This window comes from Ambystoma mexicanum, chromosome 8 (genome assembly GCF_040938575.1).
Source record: "Ambystoma mexicanum isolate Mex_15411 chromosome 8, UKY_AmexF1_1, whole genome shotgun sequence".
Taxonomy (NCBI): Eukaryota; Metazoa; Chordata; class Amphibia; order Caudata; family Ambystomatidae; genus Ambystoma; species Ambystoma mexicanum.
In genome coordinates, this window is record NC_090929.1 from 1,511,371,185 (window position 1) to 1,511,385,119 (window position 13,935).

The window sequence follows — 13,935 nt, forward strand, 5'->3', positions numbered from 1 at the left end:
TCAACTGTAACTTTATCTTTGTTCAAGAAAAACAATCACAGATCTCCCGAAAGAGTGCCCTTTTCTATGACACGTGTTTCGGCTCTTACCAAGCCTTTTTCAAATATGGGCATATTGTGTAAACATAACTTCCATTCATACGGAAATAAATTTGTAACTACAGAATACCATATGAATGGAAGTTATGTTTAAATGACATAAAGAAGAGCCAAATGTTAAACATCCAAAGGTTGGAAATATGTTCTCTTAGTATCACTCTCTATGCATTCTAAAGTTAGGGGAGGAAAATTTAAAACATTTCTACCACCTTTTTAAACCTTTTCAAAGCAGGGAGCAGCCAGCTGTCCTTTAAGGCCTAACTGCATGTTTCACGATATTTTGCCAAACAGAATTACTGTTATCGCCACTTGGTCCGAATTACTGTTATCGCCACTTGGTCCCGTGAAATTCGATTTTTTTAGAGTCCATTGGACTCCATTTGGATTTTAGGCAGATTTACTGCCAGTGGAATTATCGTGCAGTAAATCTGCTGATTTTTGGTGGTAAAGTGGAGGATTTACTTCTAGCAAAATCCTGGAGTTAAGTCTGCCACCTTTCCTGCGAAAATCAGCAGATTTACCACACAGTAATTTTGCCAGCGGTAAATCCACTAAAAATTATAATTTGGCGGTGGCGGAAAAGTGACAGTAACGGAATTACTGCCACTTTTTTCCATGACCGCCAAACTTGTAATGAGACCCATTTGCCATGAGGAACGGGTGAATGAAATGCAAAATCGAAAAATGAGGAAGGAAAGAAACCTGGTAGTTCCTTATGAACAACCTCTAGGAATATAGTTTTTACATTTTTCTGTAAGGGTAGGGAGGCAACTTTGATAATTACCTTTGATAATGTTTTACACGTGACCCACTGGTGACAGGCCGGAAGTTAAGCCAACTGAGAATTGTAGAGATGTGATGGAAAACTCTATAGGCCTGACGATGCCCTGGGGACCTGTGCATTAAGAAATCGGCCACCTCCACATAGGTGCTGTTGCACTTGCCGCAGTGTAGATTGGGAGCTATCAAAGAAAAAGCCATTCTGATGAGTCTTGCGCCAACCCGCCACTGGGGGAGCACTTCCCGCAAAGCTTTGGGATAAAGGAATTTACATCTGAAGACCGTGTTCCTCTTGGTCAATGGTGACATCTGGCTTCTTGGAATGACATGCACGTTTGTAACCTGTGGGATTGGGTAGGGGTAAGATCTACTTTACTTTAGATCTTGGCCTTCCCCAGAGAACATCCTACGGATTCCTAAACTCTTATTCTGGTTTCTAATTCAATGTACCAGGAAATGCTGAGTTTGATAGTCAAGTTGCTTTGGCATGATAGAATACTGCACATGTATTTGGCCTTGTTTGGCTTAATTGAAGGCACGATTGGCTACATAAAAAGTAACATTTTAGAAGCAGCAGATTGAGGGCAATGTTCTTGTTTGCATTTGTAAATTGCATATTTCAGGTAGACATTCGTTGCACTTGAACTTCATGTGGTGGTAGCACTTTAAGCAACTTCAACACTGGATTTGCATAGACGAGCCTTGGCGGCTCTCACTAGAGGCATGCAGGAAGGGTTACCTGGGACCAGCAGCGCAGGTACCTGGACACAGCCTTCCTGGAAGGGTTGTTTCTCATGAGCTCATCCTCTTTGCAGGGGACCTTGGAGAGCAGGAGTAGCACTTCCAGGGAGGTCTTATTGGCAAAGCCAGAGAACCTTTCTGCGTCAATCGACTCACTGAAGGCGCAGATGAAGCACTTGCCGTCAAGGAGTGTGACAATGATCCAGACCACAGGAGCGATCATTGCCCGCTGGATTACAGAGGTGCACATGTACCTATTGGAAGAGGTAAAGAAGATGCTGCATTACTAATCCATCAGAGCCACTGTGCGGATGAGAGCCTGGTGCATCCAGCTGCATGCTGCTATAGTCCCCAACCATGCAAAACCAACGCACGTCCAAGGAAATGATCATAACATGCATTGTACAGTACCAATGGTCTTTAATGTCTCCTGTTAACACAAACTGTGCTTTTTTCATCAACAAATATGAATTGAGCTATTTGAGGTTTTTTTTGGTAGTGCTCGTTGACAAAATTATTGTGTTGTATACTTAAGCAAAGGCGCATAAGGGTACCCTAGGGGAGAGGGAAGTCTCCTCCTTTAAACTCTGGTATCTTTGGGACACCAGGGGGTGTGGGGGACAATCTTTCTAATCTTCTCGTCTGGTGCAGTGTCTTGCAACAAAATCCAATGTTTTAGGCTTGAGGATGGGACTAGGAAAACCACTGGGGCTGTGGATCACCTTTCGTTCTGCAAATTTGCCTTTCGAGATGTCCAGCAAGGATCTCCCCTGTTCCCTTATTTATCCATGGCTTTCTTTGTTTCAGACCCCCAACAACCCCAGGGAACCCCATGCCTGGTGCTTAGAAGGTGACTCATACATAGACCCGGAGAAATTCCCCCATTATGTGCCAGGCCGTCCACTTTGCTCCTCGGATGCCTGCTTGGAAGCGGTCCCTAGGTGTAGATTCAGCTGGGTTGGAGGCTGGGCCTTCTCAGTTGCTGCCTCTTCACTGTGACATTCTCTGCCCTGCGAACTACGCAGCCTCTCTAATCATCACTCACCTCTTCTGACTCTTTCTGGCTAGTGTCCTGTCGAGTAGCGCCAAGATGCCCTTGTGGTGTACGTTACACTCTATAAATAAATAAACATCAACATAAAAAAACATAGTCTGAAGTGTTAAGTGTTCTCACGTAGAAGGATGTCTGTGGTGCGGGTCATAGAGAACCGGGTAGTTGTCCCTTGTACACTTTAGAGGGGACTCGCTGATAATATGGAAATGAAAGACATGTTTGGGAAGCAGAAGAGGTTTCATACACTTGCCTTGCCGGGTCACTGATCCGCTATCCCGCTATATGCGGAGCACAGAACACTGTTGCCGAGTGATTTCAGAAGAGACATTCATCAGTGGTCTGCTCTAATCGGGACTGCTGGTGTTCTCAAGAGCCGTCACAACACAAGTAATCCCTTTTTCACCTTCCGCTTTCCTGGAGGTGCTCCAGAATCTGCAGTGCACTCACGGCTGCTATGATGAAGAGTGTGAATCAAAGATGGTAGACCACACCAAAAATGATCTCCAACCCGGGAGCCACCTAAGGGCCCACCCACCAAATTACCCGAGTTGAGGAGTTTGTAGTCTCATGGTGAGTGCTGCAATCACAGATGGAATCGATGAAGCAATTTCTTAAGGAAATGTTTCCTACATGAACTCATTTTCAAAAAGGAGACTTGATCATAGAGGGTGATTTGAATGTAATAATGGACTAAAACAGGTAACATACCAATGTGCAACCTCCCCGCCATATTCCAACTTTGATTGAATCAACTGCAGATCTTGGTTTAATAGACAAATGGAGCTATTTGAACCTTTCTACTGGAGATTTCACTACTCTTATGTACACAAGAGTTCCTCTAGATTAGACTATTTTCTTATTTTGAGATCCATCACTTCCCAAATTTATTCGACTAGCAAGTATAATTCTGACCATTCCCTAATTTCCATGCCTCAAGTATCGTCAGTGCAAGCGGCACGGCCCTCTCGCCTCTGGAGAATACACAACTTGCTTTTAACTGAGTAGGCTGTAGACGCTGAGAGTGAATTAGTCTTAAACAGATACTTCACACAAACAACCTCCCTCAGAAGCCACAGGGAGTGTTATAGGAAGCATGCAAACCTGTTGTCAGGGGTACACTTATAACTCTGGCCTCAGCCAGAAACAAGATGAAAAATATGAAACAACAAACACTAGAAACTAAAAGCTATAACTTAGGAACCCAACACAAGGCCATAGGCTTGACCACAACACAGACTGCTGTCCATGGATAGATTAGAAGATTCATGGCTGGATGGGGCAGTTTATGGCCTTTGCAAACCTAAACAATGCCACTATGCAAACCCACTGAAATTGAATAATTTCCTGGCTTGCAAATTTAAAAAGCAATGGTCCCGTAATAGCTTTTTAGGTTTACAGAATAACCAAGATATTGAACATTGAACTGAGAAGGCCAAAACGGCAATTTTAATGAACTACTTTAATTTCCTTTTTACAGATTTATGACCACAACCTTGTGGGGTTAGAAACCTATCAATTTGTCTTACCTTTAACCTAATTATATCGCAAACCTAGACAGCCTGAACACGTCCACAGAAATGAGCCTTATAATCAAACATTTACCCCTAAAGAAAACACCAGGCCCTGATGTCTTCTCTAAGCTCTTGTACAATAACTGTTCACATATCCTATCATCCAAGAGGGTCTCTCTTTTTCTGAACTTTTTCCCAGGAGGAAAGGTTACCCCCATCATGGGAAAATCTTTGGTAAATTTACGAGGCAACCAAGATACAAACGTTTCACCCTTTTCCTCCAATCGCCCTACACAGGTGCTCAACTATGACACTTGTATGTTCTCTAAAGTGCAGACATCCAGGGTGGCATCTCTTTTGCCCAATTTGATATATGCATATCAATCTGGATGTGTCATTGGCAGGAGAACTCAAGACAACATTAGATGCCTAGACAACTTTATTGATCATGTGGGCAATACCGATCTCCCATTTGCATTAATTTCAGTAATTGCCAAAAAGGAATTTGACTACTTAGACTGGTCTTAAGTTCAAAAAGTGCTAGAGAAATTCGGATTTGGGCTCAGTTTTCAAAAGTGGGTTTTCTCTAATTAGAAATGCTCCTTAGCGGTGTTGAAGTTCAATGGAGTGTTATCCCATATGAGTTCCATGTTTAGGGACACCCAAAAAAGGTTGTCCACTATCCCCATTAATCTTCACTTTGACAATCGAGCCGTTAGCCCAACCGATTCAACAAGGCAAAAGAGTTCAAGGAATCCCTATCGGAAATGTAGATGTCATAAGCACGCATTGTTCGGGGATGATCTAATCTTTACTGTGATTCATTCTATCACAACCCTTCCATCACTAATCCGTGAACTCTCATCACTTCCATGCCATCACAAGCTTCACCACTATCCCCTCTAAATGTGAGCTATTGAACACTTCTGAGTCGAAAGCCTCAGTTGGCTCCTGACCAATCACCTTTGACTGCCCATGGGAGTGGTCCAAACTTAAACATCAGGCAGTATTTTTAACAATATCATTCCACTCTCTTTACCAACTCAACATACCTCGGGTACTGGCTTTCCTCTTTCAAGACATAGAAAGATAGAACAGGCTTTTGATTTCTTAGATGGAAGAGTGCACACAGTTAAGATGACTTTTCTTATTATTACACCTGAAACAATTATTTGACAGATTCAACAGAAAATCTTTAAATGTATATGGCAAAATGAAATCCCCAGGGTTTTAGTTAAACCAATTATGGCCTATGCAGAGAAGGGTGGTTTGGGAGACCCAGTTATTGCTTGATGCGCCTGGCAGCTAACCTCACATCCAGTCTCACATGTTAGACTGGAGGCTGTAAAATCAAAATAATAAATGGCTTGTAACTGAGCAATGTGGCCTTCCCAACAAATTTAACGACTTACTCAGGCTGTCTCCCGAATCACCATCCTTGGTTCAATGTACGCTTGAATTCACCCATACCACTATGCAACATTGGGACCTCGCTACTAAAAAGCGCCAGTCTCATGATTTCCATCCCCACTGTCACTATTTGCAATTCGAATGATTTCACTCCTGGCTGTGCATCTGGGTGGCTTACTTCCTGGACAGTGGGGGGACTGCAGTGACTAGTCCTTCGCTACAGACAGAGCCAACACCTTGACTTTGTTGACTGTAAACAAATATTTAATATCAAGAAAGTGGATAGATTTATGTACATTCACCTCTGCCACAGGATTAACCAGCGCTTAGGAATTTGAAGATCTATTTTTGGAAGTTCATATGAAAAAGAAAATGTCTCTACTATACTCAGCATCAGGTAGTTCTCGTCCTGTTGTGTAATGTTGAAGTGAAGGCTTGGGTATGGAGCTCTCAGAAGTGTCTTTGTCCAGTATTTGGAAGAGAGCAGTTAAGTGATCCATATGTACGCAAATCAAAATGCCTACATCCTCCTCTTCAGATTTTATCTTCCCCAAATTTGTCTCAACAGAATCGATCCCAATACACTGCCCTTTTGCTTTCTCTGTTTATTGGGACGTGGCGCCTTTCTGCATATCTGGTGGGAGTGCTGCATGATCGGGTCACATGGGACAGAGCCCTCTCTAATATCTGAACTATTAAACTGCAGTGATTCTTCCTAAGGAACCCAAGTGATCTTATTAGGCGATTTAGACAAAACAGACCACTACCCACTTTGGTGCAATTGACCAAAGCGCATTTTGTCAAACATGTTGGTGGCAGGTAAGCTGATGATGCCCCACCAATGGAAGAGCCCTTGCTCCCGCAATATCAATGAAAGGTGGTTCTGACATCGAACAACAATGGCTATGATCAGAATCTCTGCATCCACCATAATTAGATCCCCAAATATTTATAAGTGTGGTCTCCTATTTTGACTTATGTGGAAACGAACGACTATCTCCTTATGCATCATAAGCCAATGATTGCGCACTCATTCCCTTTTAAGTGCTGTATCATTCCTTTAGATGGCAACTGAATTGAGTGAGACACATTTAGGAAACATGGTGGGTTAACCCAGCCGAGATCATATAGACATTGTGATGGCCATGTCATGAATAAGCTATCTTTGTGATAAAATGTTATACTGTTCTCGCTCTTTCCAGTCTTAGATTGTTAGAGACCGGATGGCTTTTCAATTGTAACTGTCTGCAACTGCAGTAAAACCAACCCTGACATCATTGGCCCACCTAGCAGTAAATATAATGGCTTAAGAATTTGTTAAGCATTAATGTGAATATGGATATATTTCCCTTTTTCTTTTTTGTGTGGAACCTCCTGATTGCTACGTACTTCTTTTTTAAACAAATAGTTCCTAGATGTACTTGGCACTGTTCTTTATCATTGCAATGCAAAGCAATCATTTTAAAAGAATTGTTAAAAAGTTTACTTGGAAGGATGTCACCTTTTAAGACCCCTCAACCAGCTGCCACTGAAGGCTTGCGGTACCCGAAAGCTAGACAACATTCCTAATGCAGTTGACACATGGCAAACCCTTTGGCATCCATTGTTTCAAACAATAATGGGCACGTTGTCTTGACACTTTTACTGCCCTGCCATGACCCTTTTTCAATTGCCAGTTAACTGGAAAACAGATAAAAGGGTCCCTTGTACCACTGCCAGTGGTGAGGGTACAATTATGCAGAGTTGTGGTCAACACTGTTGGTTCCAAAGACCAGCCTCCCATCTCTGCTGACCATTTTTCAAGTAACATCACTGCTCTGGTGTTAGTGAGGGCTCTACTAAGAATCTTTTCAAGAGACGATTTCCCCAAAGAAGTGGATTCCAGCATTCCAACGTGTATATGTGACAGTGTGAAATGATGTGTATGTTCTTCTCATCCTACCACCCAAGACCAATGGTCTAGTCGATCAATTCAACAAGAGCCTAAAGACCATATGGGTGCTTTAGAGCATCAACATTGCCTCTTCCTATGCTTGCTGTTTGTCTTTAGGGATCTGCCACACAAAAGGAATGTGGTTAAGCCCCTATGGAGTTCTCCTTTGGCTATCTTACAAGGGAGCCCCTCTCCTTTGGGAAGGAGATATAGCATCTAATCCTCTGCAATCATGCATAAGATGGGCTGAAGTATGAGTGGAGGTATCCATACAAAAGATGGCCCACCTAATGCACAAGGCAAAGGATAGCCTGGAGGCAAGCCAGACTCTGATCAAAGAATGGATTGGAAATTAAAAACAGATCTGAATGCACCCTAGTAATCAATACTACTGAACATTCAGCATAAAATCCTCAAGTCATTGAGCATAAAAAAGCAAATTTTAATGCAGCAGCATCTTCTTCACATTTTGATAGGCAAACAATATTGGCCGATGCATTTTGGACAGTGAAAGGTCCTTCATCAGGGTAATGTATGTAAATAATATGGACAATGTACAGTCAGAGAACGGTAAACCCTTTGTAGAGGAGCAGCGGAATGCCTCTGAAGGAAGTAACGCCCCAGCCTTCCTATATGCTGCGAGCCAGAAATCGCGACATGCACGACACCAGTGATTGTGTCTATTCTGCGGAGACCCTTTCAGAAAAGGTATCCACTAAGAAAACCCTATCTGATGTATCCCCGTAGAGATGACAATCTCTTGGAGGAGATTCCCGAAGGAATATGAAGATGAAAGAAAGAGAGCTTGTGACGTCACGGGAGGAACGTGACACACTAAGAAGAGTGGTTAAAGAAGAGGATGTATAGATTTTATGGAATCTGATTACGAAAAAAAGAATTGAGTAAACTTTCATATGCAGAATGAAAATTGCACACGTGAAGAGCACTGCGAAAATGCAAGCCATTTAAAAACTGTGCAGATGCAGCAACACAAGTAGACTAAGTAATCATAAAGGCTGGCTATATGTAGTGAATAGACTGCCAGCGGTGCTGCCATTTTATAGAAGCTGGACATCGGCATCACATGTTTAGTAAGCTCAGACACACGAAGAAGGAAGGATCGGAAAGCTGTGTCACAGCAAAAGGAAGTTAAAAGCATGGAGAGGTCTGGAAGAGCTGTCTGGCTTGGTGTCAAAGGATGAAATAGCCAAGAACTGGTTATCGATCTGAAAAGAACAGTAACCATGAGACGCTGAATCAGCTTGTGTTAAGGTACAAAGAAAGAACACCATGAGTACCACGTTTATTAACTGAAGACAATTAAATGCTGCAAAATAGGCCAAAATACAGTCTCCTGTCACGTCTAAGGCCAAAAATAGAAGGTGGGCACGCTGCACTGGATTTAAGATAGCACGTGCCTGCACACCTTTTATTACCAGGACCAAGGATACTTTGCAAGGCCAAGGTCAAAGATAATCTGAATGACAGAAGGCATGAGCGATGAGAGATGTTGGGCTAATAGGGTGGGGAGACATGGTCAAAGTCCACCCACTGACACCTGGAATACCAGCTTACGTGCTGCTAGTGAGCCAAATGTTCCAGAAGGGTACAAGCATGCCAACCAATTGTAGAAGCCATATAATGAAGAGCCTTATAGTTTAAGACCCAATAGTATAGCGTGTACCTAATAGCTGATAAAGATGATTTGCCATGTAGTATGACATCACGTATGATGAATATTTGCTACATAAATGTTGTTTTTTATGAGATGTTTAGGAGAGAACACAAGCGAACGTCTGTTGATGTCCTTTGTAACTCCTTGTTTTAGACAATTGATAATAAAACAGTTGGAGGAGACTTTTTGCCAACGTCCTGAGTCGGTCTTATTTGGCGTCAGAGTTATTCTGCATCCCATCCATTCATGATGTGTTACTGATTTAAGGACCCGAGGGTTCACCTTGAATTGTACATAAATATACAATGGAAATATGGTTCTCATGATCAGAAGGCTAACTAGACAGTAAGGGCATGATGTCCTTGTGATGGAACCTACCAAGCCTAAGTCATTTAAAAAAAAAAAAAAGTGGACTCTCCCCCACAGTCTATAACCCGAGAGGTGAGGTAACCTACTTAGTGGACATAGGAACACCAAGGGATCTCAATAGAGTGTTCCATGTAAACACAGTCAAGAATTTCCTCATACGTGAGCAGTTCGCTTCCCAACTTGATGTTTCTGACCAGGGATTAGGGAAAAGTTACCCTTTCCCCAAGCTACTACAACGCAGATCCACAAATGGCTTGGTTGAAGGAGGCAAACCATAAAACTGGCATGAGGAAGCAGGTGGACTGCAGAATGTTTTGTGTCCAGTTTCGCTTGCTTTTCTCCCTGGATCCTGGTCTTACATTATGGTGCATGCGTGATGTAGACACTGGAGACTGTCTGTCAAAAACAAGAGTTGGAGGATATCAGATAAACTCTGAAACCACATCAAGGCTCATGCTGACAAGCTGTTAGATGTAAGGGTGACTGAGCCCCTCTCCGAAAGGTTGTGGTTCATTGGTAAATTGCAACACAGAAAAAAAGACAAATATTACCCAATGATAAAAGGGACTGTCCAGTCAAAGTTGTATAAGAATATCTACTTTATTATTATCACACCGGACAGTTCCAGCAAAACTACAAAATACAACCCACCTTGGAATGCAGAGGATAGACAGTTTCAAAGAAAGAAAAGGGATGCACTATGGAGCCTGACAGGCAGGTGGTCTGTATAGTAACTAATTGCAACAGTTCAAAGATTATTTGCTTCAGCACAAAGGGAGCAACAGGTCTTAAAATATCTATAGGGGGACAGAACCACAATGTACCTTGTGCTGTAGGTGTTCTTGGTGCTTGACAGGGTTGAGTAAGCTTCATTGCGCTTTGCAGGATTCTGCGACAGAGTTCAAGATGGAAGTCTGCTGCGGGCATCAGACGGCAAGGCAGTTCAGCGAGCAAAGCTGGACAAACTGTCTTGCCGACTGATGTCCGGCTGCAGGCTGTAGGATGGCCTATAAGGCTGCTTGGGGCCAGGAATCATTGGGCCTCATTACAAGGTTGCCGGTCCGGTAATAACGATACCGGTATGGGAGTACAGGCATCGTCTACCGAACCGGTGCATTACAAACCGTGATGCCGGTGCTACCGGAATCTGCAGGGACACTTTGTGACCGGGTAGCACCTTCCCAGATTGAGCACGGGCACGCGGCAGCCGTGCGAGTAACACTAACATGCTGCAAGGAAGTGCACATTACGACCGGCACAGACATGAACTTACCGGCATCCAGATGCCGGTAAGACTGGTTACCATGATGCCGGCAACACCGGCATGGAGCAGCAGTTAATAGCAATCTGCTGTGTTGAAACCTGCCGCAGGTGCACACAATCAGCACAGGTGGAGGCAATGGAGTCTGGCACAGCACAAAAGGAGCACACCCACACACCACACCCCTTCCAAACCCAAAATGCTACCATTAGCAGTTGCAATACTGGGGCTGGAGGACATGCCTGCACTGCTACTACTCCAGCAGGCATTGATCCAGGGAATGCAGCGGAGGAGAAGGTGGGTCAGACAGGGCCAGCACATACCACCAATACAGGCAGTTTTACCCTGCAGGCAGCTACCAATCCCTCGCCTAAGGGCCAGTCCATTTGACCTAACCCCTGCGCAGATCCACACCGTGTACCACCTGGACAGGGACACCATATGCACAATAGTGAACCTCATCCATGATGACCTGGTAAACCTCATCAACATATGGGCAGGCATCCCCCCTGCTGAAGGTAGTGTCTGTGCTGCACTTCCTTGCCACAGGCACCTACCAGCACACAGTGGGGCAGCTGCATGGCATCTCACAACCATGTTTCTCCCGTGTGCTCAACCAGGTGCTAGATGTCCTCCTGAAACATGGAAGGGACCACATATATTTACCACAGACTGTGGAGGAGGAGAATGCTTCTAAAATAGCATTCTATGCACTGGAAGGCATGCCAAAAGTAATCAGTGTCATCGACAGCACCCATATGGAGCTGGTAGTCTGGCATGCCGTGGAGGTAGTGTACCGCAACAGGAAGCTCTACTATTCCCTGAATGTCCAGATAGTGTGCGATGCAAGCAAAATAATTACTCATTGCTGTGCAAGATTCCCGGGATCCACACATGATGCCATGGTGCTGCGCAACTTCATGCTTCCCCGCTACATGGCATGATGCGCTGCACAACATACCTGGCTGCTCGCTAAGTCCAACGACAGGGTAATGAGGGGTGTTGTTCTGGGCGGGCATCACAAGCATAGGAAACCTGTCTGCTGGCTGGGGTATAAGGGGTGTTGTTCTGGGGGGGACCACAAGCATAGGCAATCTGTCTGCTGGCTGGGGTATGTGGGGTGTTGTCCTGGGGGAGGGAAGTCCACAGCAACCTGGAGGCACAAAATGTGACCCCAATTACCTCAACAGAATGTTGGACACAACCAATGGATGCAGATGTGGCATGCCTACACAGCTGTGCGTAAATGTAATCAACATACACAGCGCCCACGCCAGCACATGCACCTGGAACACCATCATACATGAACCACGGGTACCACGATGCACCTCCCTGTAGACACAATGCATGAAATACATGAGCGCAGAAAAGTACTTCACGGGGCATGTAGCCGTGCCTGAGCCAAATCCAACTGCCACACATGGGAATTCCTGTCACTGCACCCACCCCACAGGTACACCGCAGACCAGTTTACCAGCCCAGGCACCTTAAGGGACACTCCCAAATGCAATGGTACAAGCAAGGCAACTATTGTAATCATCAATCATTTACCACCACAAACATATGAGCGAGTAGTGCAGGACCCATCCATACTACCTCAGCTCCACATGCCAGTACACACCCAGCCCCTGCACAGTAATGTTTGCCTTCACTGGCGGACCATACCACCAATGCCATTGTGCCTTGGTCAAATGGGGGAGGGCGTTGATGGACAAGTACATGGTGACATCAAGTAGTCGAAAGCATGTATAGCAAACCATTGTGTATCATGAAGCACATCAGGCAAATGTGTCAGACATTTGGCTTGTTGAAGGCCCGTTTTCGCTGCCTCAGCAGGTCGGGTGGGGCACTCATATACAGGCCTGAGAAGGTGGGCAAGATAGTGTTGGCATGTGCCATGCTGCACAAAATGTGCTTCCGGTGCAACGCACCCCTGGCCCCCGACACAGACCTGATTCCACCAGAAGATGAGGAGGATGATGGTGAAGATGCTGCATATCAGCAGCGGCAAAATGTGAATGAAGGACGTGTTGTACGCCAAACTTTGATTGCACAATACTTCTGATGGACTGGGTAACACAAGGCACTGGGAATGGGGAACACTGGGCACTGTTAAGAAATAAATTGACACACACTCAAAAAGCAATGTCCAGCCAAGATACAATACCTTAGACAGAGGGAGATACCGAATCCAGCGGACCCTCCAGCAGCTCCAGAACCGGTAGCCAGCCAGCACACAGCCCGCCCTTCCCTATTGTGAATTTTGTGGGAGTTTCTGTAGAGATTGATTGAAAAAGAGGTCATATTTGATCTCTTTTTGGTCATTTAGTCTTTGGACGAGTGGGAGAAGGTGGCTGTTGGGATAACTGTGATAAAGCGTGTAAAGCATTTTACTAAACAGAGGGCAGAAAGTTGTTCACTCTCCTAAGCCAGCCCCCTACTTTGGAATAGCCGCCCCCTCCCCCTGCACCTTGAGCAGGATCTTCTCATATTTTGTAAGCTTCTTAAGACCTTCCTCTTTTCCTTCTCCTTCCCTTCCTCTCTCCTCTGCTAATCCGACAGTTGCTAAATCAATGTCCTGGCCCTTATGCATCCTCGGGTGCCCTGACCTCCCACACCAATTCTGCCCAGCTCTTGCATCTGCACACCCTCCGCTCTGGAGGTTCGCAATTACACCTCCCGCGGCCCCAGTCTGTGTAGCACTCAACATTCCTAGCACTTTATCTGTGGCTCACCCATGAGCTTATACTCCCCAGCACTTACCCCCTCTTCCCTCAAGGCATAGTAGGCCCGTCCCTCCCCCCTTTTCCCTCCACTGCTCTTAAATATTGTGTTGTAATGTAGTCCCACCCTTGCTCCCCCCCTGCCCTTTGGGCTCTTTGAAACAGTATGTTCTTATTGTGTAAGCGCCTAACAAGCAAACAATAAATACATTAAATAAATAAATGAATAAATAAAGTATGTGAGCCGATTAAAAATGGAGCTGACACCTCCTCATCTAAGAATGTTGATGTGATCATAGGCTTGATGATGAAGATGCTGTGGATCATACAGTGAACAAGGATGATGTTATTTGGGGTCCTAGAGGAGAGCCGCCAAGCAA

At 44.7% G+C, this 13,935-nt stretch overlaps 1 protein-coding gene across 1 annotated transcript in view; it reads right to left on the bottom strand.

Moving 5' to 3' along the window:
• Positions 1-13,935, bottom strand: part of CALHM3 (calcium homeostasis modulator 3) — an 89,793-nt gene that overhangs the window by 61,005 nt on the left and 14,853 nt on the right. The window contains exon 2 of the mRNA XM_069612210.1: positions 1,618-1,873. Coding sequence (XP_069468311.1) covers positions 1,618-1,873 — 256 coding nt within the window. The remainder of the gene's footprint in view (positions 1-1,617; positions 1,874-13,935) is intronic.